This window comes from Tupaia chinensis, unplaced genomic scaffold, assembly GCF_000334495.1.
Source record: "Tupaia chinensis unplaced genomic scaffold, TupChi_1.0 Scaffold000175_1, whole genome shotgun sequence".
NCBI lineage: Eukaryota > Metazoa > Chordata > Mammalia > Scandentia > Tupaiidae > Tupaia > Tupaia belangeri.
This window is the reverse complement of record NW_006159650.1, coordinates 719,944-741,549: the sequence shown is the minus strand read 5'-3', so window position 1 is coordinate 741,549 and position 21,606 is coordinate 719,944. Positions and strand designations below refer to the sequence as shown.

At 48.5% G+C, this 21,606-nt stretch overlaps 1 protein-coding gene across 1 annotated transcript in view; it reads right to left on the bottom strand.

Moving 5' to 3' along the window:
* SIM2 (SIM bHLH transcription factor 2) overlaps nucleotides 1-21,404 on the bottom strand; it is a 48,240-nt gene extending 26,836 nt beyond the window's left edge. The window contains 5 exon segments of the mRNA XM_027770967.1: nucleotides 3,853-3,859; nucleotides 5,058-5,068; nucleotides 7,911-8,004; nucleotides 10,996-11,078; nucleotides 20,821-21,404. Of these exon segments, the coding sequence (XP_027626768.1) occupies nucleotides 3,853-3,859; nucleotides 5,058-5,068; nucleotides 7,911-8,004; nucleotides 10,996-11,078; nucleotides 20,821-20,995 (370 nt within the window). The 5' untranslated portion in view covers nucleotides 20,996-21,404.
* Nucleotides 21,405-21,606: the final 202 nt, after the last annotated feature.

Here is a 21,606-nt window from a genome sequence, read left to right as displayed (position 1 = left end):
CATGAGGAGTGAGTCACCCCTCTGTGAGCAAGGTGTATCATAGTTATGCACCCTGCCAGGGTCAGGACTTTGATCTCCCCGACAACCACACCTTTACCAAATGAAACGTGTTTCTTTTCTCAGCAGAATTCTACTGTCTCATACTTGTTTTCTAAAAAGTCCACCCTACCAAATTTTGAGCTTTGAGCCAAAAACAGCCCTTAGCAGGAACTGCAATGTAAAGAAGGAATGAGGTGGCCTTGAAGGTGGGCCTTGGCCCTATCGACCTGGACAATGTCTTCCCCACAGAAAACAGCTTCAAACAAACTGAGGCTGTGGCCAACCTTCTGTCCTGTGCCCTTTCTTGTAGGCTTGGAGGGGACTGGCCAGCTGGAAGACGAGCCACCACATCACTATGGCCCCTACATGAGCCTTGTTCCCCAGGGGCTTGCCAGTCAGGAGCCACCCGGGCTCTGCTGTGCTCAAGGAGGGCACGAACTTTGATAAATGCCCTTTCCTCCTACCCCCGCTCTGCACTGTGGCCCTGGGCACTGCCAGGTCTCTCATGTTGCCAGAAATGTGCCTCCTCGTCCAAGAAGACTCTTCTCATTCTCTAGCCCTGCCGAGGGGTGCAGCTGAGTTTCTGTGTGACCTGTAGGGGGCTTCAGGTCCACTCCTGATAGCACATTTGGTGGTAATGATTTTGGGGGCTTGCTACCCCATCATTCAGCCCCACCCACTCCCAGACACACCCCACGGAGGACACCGGACAAGCCTGGAGCCCAGGTCCATGCTAAGCAGTGGGCTGGGGTGTGGAACAGGCAGCTCTGGATCTTACAGAACTTCCTGGTGGTCCAATTCCTGATTTTGAGAACTTTTCCATTGTTTTTCCAAACCCAGGCAAGAAGAGGCCATGACACCATGACACAGGTCAATGAAACGTAGGTCACTGCCCCACTGGAAGATAGGCCCCGCAGCATGGAAGTTCCAGAAACCACCTCTCCTAGAACAGCCCTCTGAGCAGTGGCGGACAGATCCTGCTTTCAGAGCTAGTCAACAATCCTATGGTGGCAGATGAGGACAGCAAGTCAGTGTGCCTCAGTGCTGTCCAGGGAGCCCCAGGGACAGGGACAGGACTTTCACACAGCCAATAGGAACCCTAAAAGTTGCAGAATTCCTTCCTGACCCTGCCCTAGGGAGAGAGTAATGTAAAACGCAAAAGGTGGCTTGGGAGTCTTATCCTTGACCACACGCTTGCTCGCTTGTTATTTTCAAGTGTGTCACACTGCAGGTGTCATTGGGAAGCTCGTTGCTTTAATCAGAGGACAGACAACATGGTCATCTGTAAGGGGCAGCCCTACCAGTGCAACCTCACCCAGCAGGACAACCCCAGCCAGGTGGCTTAATGGAGAAGTTGTACTGGGGCCATGGTTTCAAATTAGCATCCAGGCCATGGGCCATCAGCTCTTTACAAGGGACCACAGGGCCATGGTGAAGTCATTTATCCCACTCCTCGGAGCCAGTTCTTCCAATCTGTTAAGATGTGTGAGTTGCCTTTTTATTCAGAAGGAATTAGGTTTCTGGCCTGCTAAGTAATCTTGTCCCTAAAATGGCTCTCACAGTTCTATTTTCTGCATTATTCATGGAATGTTTCTTTCCGATATTATGCACACAGAGAGAATCCTATTACAGAAATCCTCTCTACCACCTACTTAACACCCACCTCCCTAAACCTGGCACTATGCTATGGGCCCAAATGGAATTCGCCTATGTGAAAAGTTATTACATGATTTCATTAAAACATTTTTTTTTAAATAAGGAAAGAATCTTCTTTCAAGCCATTCCTGTTAATCCTTTAAAAGTTTAAATAAACTAGCAGCATTTGAGCCAGTATTTGGGAGCTGGGGACCCACTGTGAAGCTCTGTCAAGGTGCGGAATGGAGGTTAATAAAAAGGGATCTGGCTTCTTGAAAACTGATTCACAGTTTCAATAGCTTATTTTAAAAACAAAACAAACAAAAAACCCCAACAACATAGAAAATGTTTTATGGATCTGTTCATTTCTCCCTTACTCATGTGTTTAGGGAAAAAAATGGTAATTCTGGCTTGCTCTAAGTTCTTTTTTAGAAAAAAGCAACTGACGGCTTTTGAGAGAGATGTCTTCACATACTTCCAGAAAGACTCCCATCTGTGCTTATGAAGGATTAGATTTGCATTTTAATCTCAAAGTGGCTTTATCTGCTTTCAAAATTCCTGTTCTCAACACATGCTTTTGGAGAATAAGGAGAGTGGAAGATTCACAGATGAAAGGCTTGATTTTCTGAAAGCTTGGGTCCATTAGAAAACAAATGGAAAAACTATATGGCAGTCTAGGAAGTAAAACAGTCTTCAAGTGACAGAAATGTTTTTAAAGCACAAATTTTAGAATTTATCAGTGCTGACCTTGACTCAAAATTATGGTTGACACAGTGTTTCCTGTATTTACATATCTAGTCGTGCTTTTGAAGGATAAAAGAAATGTGACTACCTCACAAAAAAAATAAATAAATAAATAAAATTAAAATGATGGTTGTTGTTAAAAAGCTCCCCAGATCACATACATTGGCTGTGTTAAAACAGACACTTGATGTGATGTTTTAGAATTTGTAAAACCTGTTAGTTACAAAATGAATGATTTTCCTACTAAGAGCTTTTTTACGTTTTGCTGAATAGCTTTTCTTCCTGCCAAGAAAACTGCATATGATAAATACAGCACTAAATGGATATATTCTGTGCAGAAGGGCACAGTCGCTCACACCCTAAAAATGCACATTTTTCTGGTTTTGGGTATTTTGATGAGTTTGGTAAATTAGATATTTTAAAATCAGATGGCTTGGGTTTCAGCGTTCAAATTATGGCAGCAAACATAAAATGCTACCCTCTCTATTTCAAAAGTAAAAGGGGTAGGTCTTGGGCCTCCAAACACCACCATCACTATTTTCACTATTTTTTTATTTGTGCTTCTGGCAGTAATCTCGAAGATTCTACTTTTTCTATGCGTCTCATAAACTGCTATTTCATACATATACATATATTTGAGAGCCTATACTGGCTATCTAGATGCTTTCTTTTCTTTTCTTTTTTAAGAGATATTTTTGTTATAGGGTACAGTACTTGCCGGAGAGACAAAGAGACAGAAAGCAAGAAATCACCGGCCACACCACAATCCCTTCTCCTCCACTCTCCTCTCAGGATTTTGGGCACGCATGCACATGTGCCCAGTGTGAGTTTCCAGACTCTGAGTTTGGGACTCAATCTGTGGTCAGCCACGTGGGAGTTCAGCAAAGTAACCATTATGCCATCTGATGGTCCCTTGATGCTGTTTAATGTTCACAACTTTGGTAAGGAAATTTGAATCACAGGGATACCCACAAATATATACAACAGCTACACAGGGCTCTGCTTTTTATTTTCCTTAAGTAAATAATTGTATTAATTGGAAAAACATAGAACTAAATCATTTAATAAATGTGCATAGATAAAGAGAGCTCCCATCTGCATGTCACTCAAACAGATTTAAATTTATTTCTATGTGCGTGTGTGTGCATACACTAAATAGAACTTTTAGGCTAGAAGCTTTCTTCTGTTTTCCAAGAATTGAGACCCTGTGTGAGGAAACAACTTGTGCTGTGTAGTTGACTCTTAGTTTTCTTTTGTAAGTACTAAAGTTTGACAGCAATGATCACTTGTTTATTAGTTTAGAAGTAAAAACAAACTAATAAACTCTGCTGTATGAAGTAGATTTCTTATTTCAACATTTGTTTTTAAAAAGTTTAATAAAGGCCCTGGCAGGTGGCATGGTGGTTAAAGGCGCTGGATTCCCACATGGTTGATTGCTGTTCTAGTCCCAGACCTGGTGGCTTGCTTTCTCACTTTCCCTTTCCCTCTCTCTCTCTCTCTCTCTGGTCAAATTAAAAAATAATAGTAATAAGTGGAATTAAATAAATAAATCTTTTTTAAAAAAGTTTAATGCAAAGCTTTAAATACACTTATAACACATAATAATTTTTACACCCTTAAATAGATAATTCAGATAGTTATTTAGATAGTCCAGACCAAAAACAAAACAAACAAAAAAATAAGGCCAGGTTTTTTTGTGTGTGAATTTTCACACTGTTATGGCAGGTCGGGTCCTCTGTTTACTATGATCCTCAACCCTGACTTGACATAAAAGATATCACTACTTAATGAGATCATGTCATTAAGCGTCCTTGGGGCACCTCAGAGCACCCTGTAAATATCAGCTATTACTGCTGACGTTATTCATCAGAAAACCTCTTCAAACCTCTCTGACTATGGAGTAAGAAACAAAAAATTTCACTTTTATCTGAGATGTTTAAAAAAAATCTTTAAACTTATTTTAATAAAGTTTTCATATTTGATATGTTTGCCTGATGTTTTGTTAAAAATAAAAATATAAAAAAATGCAAAAAACATTTAAAAGAGCAGCTGGTTCTTTGACTTCCTATTCAGTACTATTTAACCAAAGAAGAGAAAAAAAAATAGACATTTTTTGATTCTGCCTTGATTTCCTTCTGAGGAGTTAATCATGAACAGGAGGCAGATAGAGGAAAGTTTGTTGTTGCTTATTTAAACAGTTTTCCATAGAGCTCCCCAGATAGTGGCCAAGGTTCGTGTTGGCATTAAAGTGATTTTGTAGCTGCCGACAAATGCTGACACAGCCCTGCTGAGAAATCAGAAGAAATCAGGTGCTTGGCACAGTCAGTTTGATTGATCTTTAAAACTGTTACTTCTAGGACTAGCAGTTAGCATAATGGCTATGTCACTGGACTCCCATGTAGTCGACTGCGGTTCGAGTCCTGGACCCGGTGGCTTAAACTCACACCGGGTGTATGTGTGTGTATGCCCAAGATACCGAGAGAAGAATAGAGGAGAAGGGATTGCGGCATGGCCATCCCTGCCGGGGGCGGGGGGGTGATTTCTCACTTTCTGTCTCTCTGTCTCTCTCTGTCTTTCTGGCAAGTGCACACGCCCTATAGCAAAACCTCTCAAAAAAACAAAAAACCAAACAGAAAAACCCCTGTTACTTCTACTAGAAACATAGAGACCAAAGATATTTCTACAACTTTCTTGGAAAAAGGCAGTGCATAATTCACCTTTCCTCTCAAATTTATGATAAAACATTATATTCTGCATTATGACCAAAGGGAAATATAATACCTAGGATTCTGCCTAGATTTCCTTCTGCGGAGTTAATCACGAACGGGATATATTTGTCACCTACCCAATACTTTGGTCATTCTTTTGAATTACCAGAGGACAAATGTGCTCTGCAGAAAGAGACAGAAAGAGAAGAAGAAATCACCCCCAGTAAGGTGTGGTCAGGCTGCAATCCTTCTCCTCCATTTCTACTGGGATTTTGGGCATGCATGTACATGAGCCTAGCATGTTTTTAGGTCACCTGGGAGAATATTTGAACCATGGTCCATCATGTGGGAACTGACTTCCCTAACCACTAGGATACAGAGCTGGCCCTGATCATTCTTCATTATTATGTGCCTAATTGATCAATTCTATTTCCCACATAAAAAGAGATGTAGGATTCTAAGTTTAGCAGCCTGCCTAACTGAACTGCATTGCCCTGGAAAGTGCACGATTCCTAATGGTATGCTAGGGCATCCCAAATGACCAAACAGCACTGAGAGGTACCCACCAAATGACTTCGCTTGAAACAACTTTGTTCTAATGACACTGCAGGGATACTTGGCTTTTGTGTGGCTCCCTATATTTTGTAAGTCAGATAGAATAGACACTTTGATCTGTCTCTCACCACAATCCTAAAACAGGAATAAAACAGGCATCATTTTATAATATAAGCTATGGTTTAAGGAGGTTACGCACTTATTCTATTAGATGAGGAAAACTAAATAACTGAATGCCTTTCTCCTTTTGCTTTGACTGCTAGGGAGCTCAGATCTACATTTAACATTCGATAATAGTTGGCAACTTTATTTTAAAGATTTTTGGCCAGTCATTTAAAAAGTATGTAAATTGTTTTGCCCCATTATTGCAAGACTGTAGACAGTTTTATAAATTGTGATTGAGAAAGGTAAGTAATCCAAGCAAAGTAGTTAGGCCATGAATCAAGTCTGGAATAGAAAACCAGTTTGAATACAACTAAAAGGCCCTTAATAATTTTAAGCAGGGCAGGGTGGAAATTCAGATAATAACTACAGAAAATGTATAAATACTAAGTTTTATATTTCTTTTTTCTTTTCTTTTTTGAGCAGTTTTTGCTATAGGGCACGTGTGCTCGCTAGAAAGGCAGAGAGAGACAGAGAGACAGAAAGCAAGAAATCATCCCCCCCAGGGGAGATGGCCACACCACAATCCCTTCTCCTCCATTCTCCTCTCAGGATCTTGGGCACGCACACACACGCATCCAGCATGAGTTTAAGCCACCGGGTCCGGGAATCGAACCATGGTCGACTATATGGGAGTCCAGCAACACAGCCGTTACACCAACTACTGGTCCCACTAAGTTTTATATTTTTAACAGTATTTCTCATTTGGGAAGTATATGAATCCCAAGTTATGTGGGTGCAAGAGCTGCGTTTTAGTCAACTGTACTAAGTTGACATAGTTTCATAAAAGAAAAGATACCTCCGAACAATTGTAATACGTGATTAATTTAAAATTCACTTTAAAGAATTTTTCATGGGAAATGCATGGGCACATAAGCCCACTCAGATGTGGGTAAGGAAGGTTATACTATGTTATGTAAGCAGGCTATAAACAATAAGTTTTAAAAAGAACACACCATGTGTGTGTGTGGCAGAAAAAGAAAAGGAATGTAACAGATGTAGGCTCATGAATTTGGTATAATTTTGTTTTACAATGAGAAAACTCAAGCCACATTAATTGGCATGCTTTATTTGGGCTTACCTACATTAGGAGGCTGGTGCAATACCGATCACTAGTGCGCCTCCCAGGAGCCCATTTTCTGAATCTATAATTAATTCTAAAATGTCTTCAGTGGTGATGAAAAATCACATCGATAGTTTGCAGTGTAAAGAAACATGCAGTTCCTATGTATGTATGTGTGTGTGTGTGTATAATGTGGCTCTGAGAACCACGCTCCCAGCTTGTTAAATCAGACATGTGAACGGGAACCACCACATAAAATCTCCCCATACAGACGTGCCACAGGCCTAGAGAGCTTAATAGGGATAGGTAAAGGTTGGTTCCACCTTTTTTCTAAGGAATTGAACCCCTTTTTAGGAAATGCTTCCACTTTTCCAGAAAAATTAGTAATATTTAAATGATGTGAAGAAACCAAGGCCTTGCTGTACAAAACAGTAGTAAAGTGAGTTTTATGAGTTTCTATCACAAGCATATAAAATGCTTTACTGAAACGACCACTGAACTGGAAAAACTCAGGAAAAATGACCCTGAATTCCATGTGAACACTCATAAATCTATCCCTCCCCTTTCTCTCTCCCCAAAGCACATTCTGCATAAAATCCACGTTCTCCATCAGGGTCCCTCTCCTTACACAGCAACGCATAATACCATGTGTAGCCCGGCAAGTGTGGACTAAAAAAATCTCCCTTTGTGAAGCTCTTTTTAATGGCATCTAGCTTTACTGTGTAAGCAGATAGTCCAGGGCTTTGGACACACTCTCAGAACAAAGCTGACTGTGGCAAAGACAGAGTGGTTATTAACCCCAGAGGAAAAAGAAAGTAAAAAAGAAAGGGAAATGGATCGCGGAGGAAATGTCCGCGAGGGCGTCCTAGGACGAGGATACTGCACATTTGGAACATGTTCATACCCGGAGCGGACACCTACAGACTCATTTCCAAGTTGGGTAAGAGGCTGAGATATACTAACACTTCATTACTATTTTGCTTGTACATAAAATTGGGCAGTACCTACCTGGGATAAGCCTAAATGCACTGAAGCAGTTTCTGATATATACATGATTTTGCCATCCGATGCTACTACAAAAACGAATCCATCCAAAGTCTATAAAAGAGAGAGTATCAGGGTAAGAGATGATCATTCTGCATTCGAGTGAAATCTAATCACTGCATAGTGGCTGGGGTGGGGGGATGTATAAAACATTAATATCAGCGTATTTGGTAAGTGCAAAGAAACTCAGCCAAGGCCCTAAGGAGGACTCTAGGTAACAACACTCAAGCTTTAGTTCCCAGGCCAGAATCTCAAATGCTTTTAAAGCACTTGAAAAACAATCTTACCTTCACATCACAAAAATCATGCAAAGCATTTGAGAATTCCTATCACGCTCAGTTTAAACGCAGTAGCTTTATTGTTTGGGGTTATTTTAGCACTTAGCACAAATCCGGAGTTCTATGGTACTTAGGGGAAAATCTACCACTATATAGACCGTTTTATGTCATAATTGGCAGTCATTTATACCACGAGGACATACACTTTATTTGCCACAATGTTCTCGTTACCCCTAAGTACCATTTGAATAATAAATTCCGAACACTACAACTCCCCAGAAAATAAGACAAAATATCAGCTATTTTACCAGACTATGTCTACAGAATTAATTATTTCAAATTTAAAAGAGATCAAATAAACGTTGCAAAATTCAAGGGAAAAAAGGTATCAACCTCTGCAATGTTAAAACTACCCAACAGAAATTCCGATTTTGCCTGAGTTGGCTAGCCCACAAAAAAATAGGGCAAAATTATAAGAGGTAATTAAGACACATAAAAAGGCAATGATTATATTTATGTGTGTCAAGGATAAAAAGGCTAAATTATTTTTGGAAAAGGAAACTGTATTTTATTTACTCATTCATATTTTAGATCCAGAACCAAAGAAAAGTAATAAAGTTGGTGAAAGACCTGAACAACCTACAATGCCGCCCCCATAAAAATATTCCAAATTAATTTCTGGCCACAAATCCTATTTTTACAGCATGTAATTGAAACCAGATTACCTTTGGTTTTTCCAAATTCCCCCTTTGTGGGGGGAGCACTAAGAAAATAATGTAGAAGTGAAAGTTGAAAGATCTTTACATTCTGCTGTCCAAATATAGTTTGCTGCAGAAATTATGCTAAGGTTGAAAGCAGCATCCTGATTCTAAGTCTTCCTTGCAGGTTTTCAATTCAGCTACAACGCATTTTCCCAACTAAACCTGTGGCTATTCAAAAATATAAACTATACAGCAATTTCTGAAGTTACCAACGTTCTGGCAGGTGAGGCATGCTTGCCGAACTGCAAAATCATTACAGAGATACATGTCATGAAACAGTATTGCACGACCAGCCAAATCTAGGACCATCAGTAAAAGATCATAATTAAATTTTAAAAGCTGCCCTCCGTAGCTTGAGAAAGAACTTTCTGAATGGAAAATGCATACCTTCATAGCTTCGAATGACCTACTTCGCTTACATGCATGTGAAATAACTGCAAAGCCGGCCATTCGCACACCACTCCAGAATTAATTAAAAAGGATCGAACAGTGCAGAAGTCTGGGGAAGCTGACTTTGCCTGCCGGGTTTTCACTGAAGTTTCCGGCACTTCCCTGTCCCTGATACTAGCATCACTTATAAGAAGTGAGCCTAAGGGGCAGGTAAAAACACCAGCGCAGAGCTGGCTGGCGGAGAGCGAGGAGGTGAGGGCGAGGAAGGGCACGGGCCGGATCCCAGGGCGCCAGGCCTCGAACGGCCGCCCCGCCGTTTGCTTTCCGCTGTGAGAGCCCCGGGTTTCAAACATTCCCCCAACTCGGCTCTACCTAGCGCGTGCGTTTTAAAAATAAAAGGCACTAAGGCAGGTGGGGCCAAAAGAGTTTTGAAAAGGTCTATTTTTTCAAAATGGAGAGCTCGAAGCTAACTCGCTGACCTAAGTCACCGCGTCCTGCAGCCAGTTTTTTTTTTTTTTTCCTTTTAAAGAAAACACGCAATAGAGAGAGGAAATGCAAAATAGCTCGTGGTAGGATTTTTCGATGGCAGAGACAAATGACAGGAGACGATGAATGAATCGGGTCGTTGATGAAACTGTAAAGGGCATTTGAAGGGTTCTGAGACAGGAGGTGGTATTATTCCCGACTAGCGCCAGCTGCCAACCTGGAAGTGGCAGGTCGTGCTGGGGGTTTCCCTGCTGGACCCTCAAGGCCAGACGGAGCCCTGCGCCGGCGACCGGGCGGGGAAAAGGTAGGGGAAAGCCGAGAACAGGAAAGTGTAGCAGCCTCTGGCCCCGATTGGGGACGTCAAGCTCCTGACCTCAAGCCAAGTCAGGGTTCAGAGTCAGGTGACCCTCGAGGCCACGTCCTGTTTATCTTTGGCAGGTCTTGAACTGCATCACTAAGGTTAACCCGGTTTTCTCTCTTGCTGTGTGACCCCAGACATGTTATCTAACCCCCTGTGCAACTTTTCCGAAAAAATGAAGCTAAAAATAGAACCTACCCCAGCGGAGTAGTCAAGCCCGAAACAGTAGGGTTTGAAAATAATCTAGCCTGTAACAAACTCTCAGTAAGTGCCGATCGTCTGTATTTATTACTGATGCTGGATCTCCATCATTCCAAACCCTGCGCATGCACACTCGGACGCGATTGCCAAAAACTTGAGCGCGGCCCTCTGGCTCGGGGTGCTCAGATGGTTCTTCCCTGGCCCCAGCTCCCCGCCCAGCGCCGGGCGTCGGCACCGAGCAAGCGCGAGGTCAAAGGTGCTGAGGGGACATAAGGTTGGGGAAAAACTTAACCACGCCCTAGGGAGCCCTTTGGCCGTCCCCGGCGGTTTAAAGTATGCCTGAAGGGAGCTAAGGAGGGAGGGCTCGCCCCAGGCAGCAACCTGGTGCGTTAAGGGGGCCTTTCCTGAGTCCTGTCCCGCCGCGGTAGACCCGGTAGAGGCCACCCTTCCTCCCCCACCCCGTGATCTCCGCAACCTGGGGGACAGCCCATGGAGCTGTCCGGTGCTTCTTGGGACGGGGACACTTCGAGGCAGGGGTGACGAGGTCGGAAGAGAGTCCCCCCAACTCTACCTGCAGCAAGTGTGATCCCAATTCCTTGGCGACACTGTCCAGGGGCCCCGCACGGCTTGGCTGTCCCCACGCGTCTCCTAAACCTGGACAGGGAAATAAAGCAAACCAGTAAACACCGGCGCGGAGCAGAGGCCGGCGCCCGCCTGGGCGCTGCACCAACGCTGCACTCGGGCGCCAGAACCCGGAAAGTACTTCTGCTGCTTCCCAGCCAGCAGGTCACCATCTGTGCCTTCGCTGTCGCCTCTCTGCACTCGGTAAGAAAGGGAAACGGCAGGAGGAGAAATCCCACCGAGGCCTCAGCCCAGACGCCCTTGAGCGCACTGAGACGGCCAGGCCAACTGCTCCTGAGGGTCGCCCACGTGCTCATGGCTCTGAAACTGCTGATTTATTTGAAATGCCACAAAGTAATCTAATCTGCTTTGAAATCAGCCATCCTCGTAACCAAACGGGTATATCGATTGGGCTGTAAATATTCCCCCAAGGACCCTGACCCCCTCCCTCCCTGCCTTCCCCCAGTGGCTGGAAACTGCATTTTCCCAAAGATAGACAGACACAGATAGAAAATCCTGGCGTCTAGGAGGCATTTTTTTTTCCAGCCTAAAAATCTACCCGCATCAACGTTTTCCCCAGGATTCTCCATCTTTCAAAAGCCGAGGGAGCGCTGCCTCCCTTTCATTCTGAGAGCTCTGTCCAGAGGACCAACTCCAAGTCTGCAGAGTGGCTGCCTGGGAAGTGCCACCCGCGGGGAGAGTTGCATACACTGCACTGTGTCTAAGAGGTGTCTGTGCCACTGAGCAGGGATCCCAGCCTTCTCCACTTTTAACTGGGCTTCCCTAGGACCTCCTTGCCCTTCCCAATGCCTCCCCAAGACCACCAATGTCGCAGAAGGTGCTACAAGGGGAAAAGAGCCCTGACAGTCAGGGTCCTCCTCACCTGGGAGTGACCTGGAGACCTCAGGTTTTCCTCCCAGGCGGGAAAGGGGGTGTGAGACTAGGGCTGGAACCCCCAGCGGCTTCCTAGAATCCTACCAGTAGAGGCCCTGACCCCAGCCAGTTAGACCCTCTGGTTGGGGTTGGGGGTGGGAGGGCAGCTTGAGGTAGCAAAGGTCCAGGACTGTCAGCTCCAACTTTCCACAGGTTCCCTGCCCACTCCCCCAATGCCCACCCTTAGCTGTGACCCCCTGCCAAGTGAGCTGTGTCCCACTGGTGCATCGCTACTTCTCCCAATTGCAGGCCAGACCTGAGCCCAGCCTGTCTGCATGCCAAAAGTGCCAGACGACTGGTCAGGAGCCACCTGGGGCAGTAGGGGAAGGGGATCTGGCCCACAGCGGCAAACCTGGGACCGTTCCTGGGACCACAGAGCCCCTTCTTGTAGCCGCTGTGAGAAGGTTCCCCAGTCACCCAGTAGCCACCTTGGTCTGCTGGCTGTCCCTGTAGGTGCCTGGGGCAATACAGCTTTTGCATGCCTGGAAAAGGTTCCCTTGGCAACCTCAGGATAAGGCAAATGCACCCCAGTGCCCAGGGCACAGGCTTTGCAGACCCTTCCCACAAGTCATTTGGCAACTTAAAACTTTCTTTCTCCCCCTGGGCTCTAGGAATTTGGGACTTATCCTGACCTTTCCATAAAGAAATAGGTAATTTCCATAAGTCCTCTTCCTCCAAATAGATATTTACACCTCCCTCAGCCTCCACATGAGTTGTGGTATCTATTTGACCCACCAAAATCATTCCTACTCCGAGCATCTCCACTGCCCCATGAGTTCTCACACCTCTTGGACTCCCAGGTGGGCAGCCTAGTGGCAGCGGTATTTACCCATTTAGCCAGCAATAGAAAGAACCAAAATCTAACAGTCCTGGGGCTTGGGTTAAGAAAGAACTTGATGAAGACCCAGGAATTCTAATTTCCAAACATGAAAGCTGCCCTTAGTGCAGAAGGTAGGTGCCCCTTTCCCTAGGTGTCTGCCGGGTCCTGGAGGATGAAACAGCTTGGGGAAATGTGGGCCTTTCCGAGGGACCCCCCAGAGTCTCCCGCCCAACCCTCTTAGAGGCTCTGTCAAAGGCCCTGACAGCATACAAAATGACATTGGCACACGGCATAATTTTCTATTTAATTCAAATATTCAGATACATCAAGAGCTTGTTCTCCTATATCATTATCACTTTCCCCCCTATAATTTCCTGATGCTGCCACTTTGCTGCTCAGATTCGGTGTGCGTGTGCCTTTCCAACCTAGTAGGGGAGGTGGCAGTTCTGCGTGACAGTTTCCCGAAGTACCTGCCCCACGCCACCCCACCCCAGGTGGTGGTGCTGCCAGCTGTTCCATTAGAAACCACTATGGGCGAGGTCTTCACACTCAGCCCATAAAAAATCCACTTAGGTCTGAACACAGAGCCTCAATAAGGCAAGGTATAACACATAAAAAATCGTCTTGGTACCGTAAAGCACGTACCAAGTGAGATATTGGGCACGTGACTTTTATCTGGACCTAACAAAGGGCTTTGCTGACTTGAAAAATGGGGGAGAGGGCAAAAAAGACTGGGCTCAACTTCTCCAGGGTCAGTAGTCCTCGGTGGTCTCTCACCCGGTCCTGGGACTCACAGGCACCCACTGCTCTTGGAGCAGCCTAGGGTCCCATGCCCAGCGTGGCCTGTGGTTTCCAGAGAGGATTGGGCTCCTATTTGTCTCATCTAGACCCTTCTGGGGACCCCTAGCTACTGGAAGTGGAGATGGCCAGGTTATTGGGAGCCCCCAGGGAGAAACAGTATTGAGGTGAGTGTGTGAGGGGGGGAGTCAGAGACAAGCCCACATCCCTATTATTGTATCAGTCACAAGCCCCCCCCCCCCATGAGCCCCACAGTCTCCCAGGGTTTGTGAGTCCTGGACGCTGGCACCCACACTGTTTCCTACAGGGTAGAAACCCCACCAGACCCTCCCCACATAGAAGCTGCCTCGACATGGTACCTCCTCTCTGTGAGACAGGTTTAGACAGTCAACAAAGAGCGACCACAACAGGCCCTGGGGCATCTCCAGGTGCAATGACCTTGTGAAGGGGGAGGGGACCAAGCAGATGAGAGGATCTGCTAGGGGAGGGGAGATGGTGCCCTCTGGTTGTTGGCAGCCCATCCCAGAGGAGGTGGACACACTGCAGTCAAGACCTAAAGGAGCCAGCCAGCTCTGCTCCTTCTCTAAGCCTGGAGGCAGGAGTTGCTGTGGCCCTGACTGTGGGTCCAGCCCTGGACCTGAGATGTTGGCAAGAGTTAGATGGCCATTCTCTTTCACTTCCCTTGGCAACCTCAAGTGTCTAAAGCCAGTTACAAAGTGATCCTGTGACAATCAAATGGGATTAATAAAAAGGAAGTGCCTGTCCCTGCCCTTATCCCCCACCTCTAAGGAAAATTGGATCTGGAAAGAGAAAAATCTAGCAGAGATGGTTTAGGAACCCGTCCCTCCCACCCTCCCCCCCCCCCTAGGGGCCCCAGGGACAATCAGGTGGGCTGATCTCCAGCAAGTGCCCTAACCCCTCACCTTCATTTTACACCTCTAAAATGGGATTAAATGAGCTGGCCTGGCTTGAGGCCTTGGTTTTCATGGAGTGGCTGGCACCTTGGCCCAGCCTTCTCTGGCTCTCTCACTCCTGTCTGGTCTCCAGCCTCTCCTCCCCAGTGATCATCCCCAAATCTGTTGTATCTCAGGGAGCAAGACTTCTGGAGGCTCCTGGGCCATCTGAGGACAACACTCACACTTCAGAGTGCAAACCACACCAAAGTCAAGAAAGGCGATGGTGGGAACCAGCAGTTAGCGTAATGGCTATGTCGCTGGACTCCCACGTAGTCGACTGCGGTTCGCGTCCTGGACCCGGTGGCTTAAAACTCACGCCGGGCGCGTGTGCGTGCGTGCCCAAGATCCCGAGAGGAGAATGGAGGAGAAGGGATTGCGGCATGACCATCCCCCCTGGGGGGTGATTTCTCGCTTTCTGTCTCTAATGTCTCTCTCTGTCTGTCTGGCGAGCACACGCGCCCTATAGTGAAAATCTCTCAAAAAAAAAAAAAAAAAAAGGGGATGGTGGTGGAGTAGGAAGAGTGGGAGGAGATGGGGGTATGAGCTACTGCTTGGTCCTCTCCCTCCTCCACCCAAGCACATTTAGGGGCCTCAGAGACAGCAGCATCTAAGGCCCATCAGCACCCCCTACCCCCCACACACTGCAGGGCTTACTACCAGGAATCCTGAGCTTGATTTCTTTTGGGGGCAGCAGGGCCTTGAGGAGCTCTCTCAGAGGCTCCAAGTGTCCTCAAGTTGTGCAAGGGTACCAGGGAAATCTGGGGTCAGTCTGCCTTACTGTTCTGAGACCAACTCCACAGCTTGTACCCTCTCCCAACTCCAGGACCAGGGTAAATTGTCGTGATTGGATTGGGGGCGGGGAGGGGGGAGTGGCTCTTGCCTGCAGTTCAATCCACCTCTAGCTTTGGAATCTCATTCTCTTCCAGGTCCCTGAAAAGTGCCTTGTGCCCTTTTCCAAACTAAGGAGCTGTGGGACCTGGTGTGATGGGGTAGTAGGTGGGAATGCCCCAAGAAGGCCTTCCCAGGCCTGATGAAGAGCCAGAGGGGAGGAAGCTTCAAATCAGGCCAGGGGGGGACCAGCAGTTAGCATAATGGCTATGTCGCTGGACTCCCACGTAGTCGACTGCGGTGGTTCGAGTCCTGGACCCGGTGGCTTGGACTCACGCCCAAGATCCCGAGAGGAGAATGGAGGAGAAGGGATTGCAGCATGGCCACCGCCCCTGGGGGGGGGGGATTTTTTGCTTTCTTTCTCTCTATCTCTGCCTGGCGAGCGCACGCACCCTATAGCAAAAACCTCTCCAAAAAAAAAAAAAAAACCAGGCCAGGGGGTGTCATACATGCTTGCCTATAGACTCAAGGCACCTATGACCCCCAACTAGACTTTCAAAGTGTGGATACAGCTCTAGCGATAGGGGCATTAAGAAACCTGGGTGGGATTAGCAGGTGGCTTGGCAGTTATGTTGCTGGACTTCCACATGGCTGACAGCAGTTTGAGTCATGGACCCAGTGACTTCAAAATCACGCTAGGTGTGTGTGTGTATGGCCAAGATCCTGGGAAGAGAATGGAAGGGAAGAGATTGTGGTGTATCCATCCCCCCCAGATGATTTCTCACTTTCACTTTCCCTCTCACTGTCTCTGTCCTCCCTCTTCCCAACCAACCCCTGCAAGCTCACATACCCTAAGGCAAAAAATAAGGCAAAAACCTCTAAAAAAAAAAAAAAAGAAAGGAAAAAGAAATCGGGGAGCCCAGAGCCAGGTGCAGAGGCAGGCTTCAGCATCTGGTAACTCTCCCCAGAGGCCTAGCCTTTGGCCTCAGGGGACTGAATCTGCATCACCCTGTAATCTATTACAGTTTCTCACCTGGAAGACCAACACCGTGAGCCCTGGGGGCAATACCACCTGACTATCAGCTAAGCAGAGGTCAGGAGAGAGTTGTAAAATTCTAAAAGATAAGCCTTTAAAAAAAAATCCTACAGGGTTCTGGGCTGCAGTTGAGAAAGGCCCCTGTCCATACAGGGCTAGTTTGTCCTCACCAAACTGTCCAAACTAAATTGTTTTGATTCCAAAAGCAATTATTGATAGCAGACAGGGAGTTCAGGCTGTGAGTGGGAGCGGGACCTGCTGGTAAATGAATTTGAACTCAGAGGAATCTAGCCATCCAAATAATTCAGGCCCTGGATCCTACTTTGAGTGTGTAAGTGAAGTTTTCTCTTCTTTTAAGTACTTGGTCCTGAAAAATGCTGCAATACCTCCCGCCTCTCTCATACACAAACAGTTGTCTGGGCCTTTCAAGTCTGAGAGAGGAGTAGGAGAGAGAATCAGCCTTGGTTTCCAACTCCATTCCTGAGCTGACATCCTGGGCCAGTGCTGCGTGCCAGCTGTCAGTGTGTAAGGTCCTGGAGGAGACGCCAATCCTGCCCTCACTTCTCAGGACCAAAACCTAGGCTCCTTGGAAACCCAAGGTGGACACTGGTGCTGCTTCTGCTCTGAGTTGGGTCTCTCCAGGCCCAGTGACAGCCCTTGAAGGGGCAGAAACAACCCATGTCCTGCTGCATCTGGTCTCAGCAAAGCTATCGCCAGTGAGCAAACAGAACTCGCCTGCCCCAGTGTTCTGTGGTCTCCAAAGCTCCCCTTCTCCAGGAGGGAGGGCCGTGCAGCTACAACTAAGAGGAAGCAGGCAGACTAGGGGCCCCAGCGCTGTCCCAGGGCTGGCATTTTCCACTTTCCCAACCATTACTCTAAGTCTGTGTGCCAAAGTGGGTCTGGCTCTCCTGCCTTCTCTCCCACCCCACCTAGCTCTCCCTCTTTGGTTTGCTGTTGACAGGGAGAAAAGATGGCACTCCCAAAAGCAGCGGGTCTTCAGACTCCAAGCAGTGAACACCTACTCCCCATTTAAGCATTGCGACTCAGGAATTACCAGGAGCTCGCAGGAAGGAATGATGAGTAAGATCAGATGAGTAAGATCAACCCTGAGATGTCTGTGCTGCACATCCTCACACTCCATCATAACAACCCCGTGTGGACACAGGAGTGGCCGGTGAACCCATTTTGCAGACAACGAGATGAAGACCTAGTGGTATGACAAAGCGGTGCAGCCTCAACCCTGTGTAAAATGGAAAGCACCCTGAGCCTGTAGACGACCACTGCAGGGTATCTACTTGGCTCTGTTGCCTCTCTCTGCCCCGTGTGGGGACCCCTCCAACCTCCTCTTTGTCTTTCTGCCAGAGAGGATCTGTAGTAAGAGGATCCCCCAGCCAGGGCTATGGCCTCTCTGCTGCGGCAGAGGAGAATGTGACACATCAGTCACCACTGCAACGACTGGCCTGCCCTTGTTCTTGGTTGTGGGATTTTAGGAAAGTCCTGTCCCTTCTCTGGCCTTAGTTTCTTCAAGTATTAAGGATTAGCCTTGACAATTTCCTTAGGACTATGCTATTCATTTTCTAACTTTCAAAGTCCCAGATTGGTCTCTAGAACCTTCTTTACCCAGGGATCCCACTTGTTCCCGGGTGAGATGGCACTTGGCAGGTTGGTTCCACTCACCATTTGCAGCCAAGAGGCAATCTGGCAGCTCCATTAGCCATGCAGACCTCCCTAGATCCAGGGCCCTAACTCCAGTGGCTCCACCAGCCTCCATTTCAACCTTACACCCACATCTTCCCTGCACAGACCCAGGTCCCTGTCCCCAACTCCCGCAACAAGAAGGGCTAGATCAACTAGCCGCTTCACTTAGGTGTTCCCTCCTCTCAGAGCTATTTGAGAGGCAATCCAATTATTTTGCAAAATGGAGGTTTTTCTAAATGCATCTTTTCTCTGCCCAAAGCCCCTGATTTGACAACTTCTCAGCCCCAGGCCGCCTGGAGGAGAAAAACATTTGCCACTAGAGCTGCAAACCTGAAGCCCTAGAGTAGCCCGAGAAGTCCCTGGCTGCCTGTCTTGTCCTCCAGCACTGTGCCCTGCAGGGTGGGGGAAGCGGGGACTAGATCACGGTTTGTCCTTACCCTTCTCCAAGCTGGAGCTCACTGCTTCAGAGCCATTCCCAAATTCTTAAATCCAAACCACTCCTTCCATAGTGCCAATGCCCAGGAGACACACAGGTGGTCCCTCACTAGGCTGCTCCTGAACGCTGGCTGCACTGGTGCCCTAGTGCTCTAGTCCTGGACTCCTAGCAGGCCCATTCCTGCAACAAACTGGGGCCCACACCATTTGGGGTCCAAAACACCCTGAAGATTCCCTTCCTGGAGATAGATGGCACAGATGTTGGCTTTTGGGGTACACCCGCCACTCCCCAAGGTTTAGCACAGTCTCCTGGAAATCCCCCAAGCAGCGAAGGGCTTACAATCCACCCTGTCTTCGCAGAGCGCGCCTTCTAATTTCTGTTTTATTTGAAATCATTACAAAAAGTCATGTAATCCTCTGATTGTTTCTTCTTACTTATTTATTGTATTTCCAGAGGCGGCAGGGGGAGGAGGAAAGGGTTGGGAAACCATGCTTGCTTTTTAGCATGCGGTTAAAAAACAGTTGGTCCTAGCAAACCAGTGACCACCACTCCTCTCCAGCTAGGCAGGAGACCCGGCCCTTAGAAAACTATTTAAAAATTTCCACTGAAATTCCAGCCACAGAGGAATCAACCCTATTTCTTCAGCTAGGGGATCGCCTAGTAGCCACTGCTCGTGGCCAGTTGTTCCTAGGGAGAAGGGGCTGGACAGGAATGTCTCTGCAGAACCCAGCAGAAAAAGCGAAGAACATGCGCTGGGCGGGCAGGGTGGAGACTCCTGCAACCCGTGGTCTCACGGCCTCAAGGCCCGGGGCTGTGCGGAGAGGCTCTGAAGAGACCAAGCCATAGCTGGGGAGTCCCTTGGGCTCCCTGGGGTGTCCCATTTCAGAGCTTGGCTCCCCAGCCAGCTGCGGGACAGCACTGGTGGCAGCAAGCGCCCGACAGACCATCGCTGCGCTCCACCCGGGAGGCAGTCGGAAGTGCAGCTCCAGACCCAGAAACAATCCCGACTGGCTTGAGGGCAGCAAACGCAAAAGGAGGAGCTTACCGATTCCAAGAGGGGCGCCAGGCTGGGCGCAGCATTAATGGAGCAGATCTGTGGACGACGGACACCTGTCACCGGCAACTGCAGAGACCTTCTGGTGCCTCGTGGTTGAAGTTATCTCCCTATCCTGGTGTGGGCTTTCCACAGGCACGCAGGTCCTGGGGGTGCTGATGAGGCCTAGAGCAATGACTTTCCCAGCAATATGCCCAAACCCTACTGACTATCTGCAGCGACCAGGACAGGTGTGAAGGCCTCCACTGAGACCCTGGGACACCAGACCTAAAAGCTGTGGCGAGCCATTTTTTTTTTTTAAGGATCCCAAGTCTGTGGAATGCCCAGTGCCCTTTTCAATTTGAAAAAGAATCACCAGGCTCAGGCCTGCCTGCCACTGAACTAATTGCCTCTCTCCTTTTACCGGTCTTAGCTAGAAAACTCCTTCCTCCCTTCTCTTCTATGCCCAGCCCCAAGGAAGGCAGGGTAAGAGGCAACCTGAGACACTGGCGCTCTCGGGAAAGTGCGGTTGGGCCGCTTTGGCCTGCAGCGCCCGATTCCCCATCCAGCCCAACCGCTCCCAGCAGGAAGCAAGGGACATTCGCCTCCTTTAAGAAAAAGTTAGACTGGGAGAACTGAAGGAAAGAAAAGGGGAGTCGAAAAAAGAAAAGAAGGAAGGCAGAAAGGAAGGGGGGGAGAGAGGGAAGAGGAGAAGGGAGTGAGGAAGAAAGGAAGAAAGGGAAGAAAGAAAGGGGAAAAAACTCGAATGACCTGCGGGGGGAGGGAAGAAAGGGAAAAAAGTAAAGTTGGAATAGACTGGACATAGGAGTAACAAAAGGAAGGAGAGAAGGACGGGAAGGAGGGAAGGAGAGAGGAAGGAAAGGGAGAAAGGAAGGGGAAATAAAACCTCGAATGGCCTGGGATAAAAAGAAAAGCAAAATAAAGCCGAAGTGGACGGGCATAGGAAGGATGGACGGACGGACAAATCCACAGTGGACTAGTGAACGCTGATGTTGGTTTGGGGACCGTTTGCCCCAACAATTCTTGGTTCGTCCCAGCCCAGCCCTGGGCCAGAAGATCGTCTGGTCGCCTGGGCCGCCACAGTCCTGGCCTGTCTTCAGTAGGACCAGAGCCGAGTACCCTGGCCGCAGGCTCCCCCGGATACGCTCTGGCCATTCCGAGGCCCGGTAGGGTAGCCCCGGCCACAGCAGTCCCTGCCGCCCACCTGCGCCCTCACCTTCGGGGAAGACCGCGCGCATCTTCAGATAACTCGTGGTGAGTCGGATGATGGACGCTTTGTCCAGCTGCGAGGTGATGGCCGACGGCAGCGGGAGCAGCTTGGCCAGCTCGTAAAACTCGCCATTTTCCTTCTCCCTCCTGGTCTTGGCCGCATTCTTGGACTTCTCCTTCATCTCGCCTCGGCTCTGAGCATATTAGACCCGGTAGTGCTCCAGGCCCACGGAGCCCGCTCGGGCTGCGGCTGCGGGGATGGGGAAGGGAGAGCCCAGGTCCAGGTGAGTTTCGAGCGCCGGCCGAGGGCAGGTGCGCAGGGCCAGCCTGGGGCTCCCAGACGCCTCTCCGCAGCCGCCAGTCCTGAGCTCCGAGCCAACACCGCCGTGCCCGGCTCAGCCCGCCGTGGCCCAGGGCGCAGCCTCCTCGGGGCTGAACTGTCCTGCGGCGCCCGAAGCCCTGCTTCCCACTCGCTTCTGCTCGCTCTTCCTGCCTGCCTCCTGCCTCCCAGCCTCGGCTTTCGTTAGGGGTGCGGGGTTCTCGGCGAAGAGACGACGCTGCTGTTTAGTCCTTAGCCGAGTGTCCGCACCCGCTGCCGCGAGGCCCCTCCGAGCTGAAGGGCCGCAGGGGCGGCGGCGGCCGCGGAGCCATGGAGCAAAGCCGAGCAGGGGCAAGCGGGCGGAGGTGGCTGGGGCCGGGCCCCGGCCCGGACGCGCTCTTCTGGCCTCCCCGGCCGTTCCCGGCGCCTGGAGACTCCGCGCCCGGAGTCCGCGATCTGTTGCAAGACACCGCT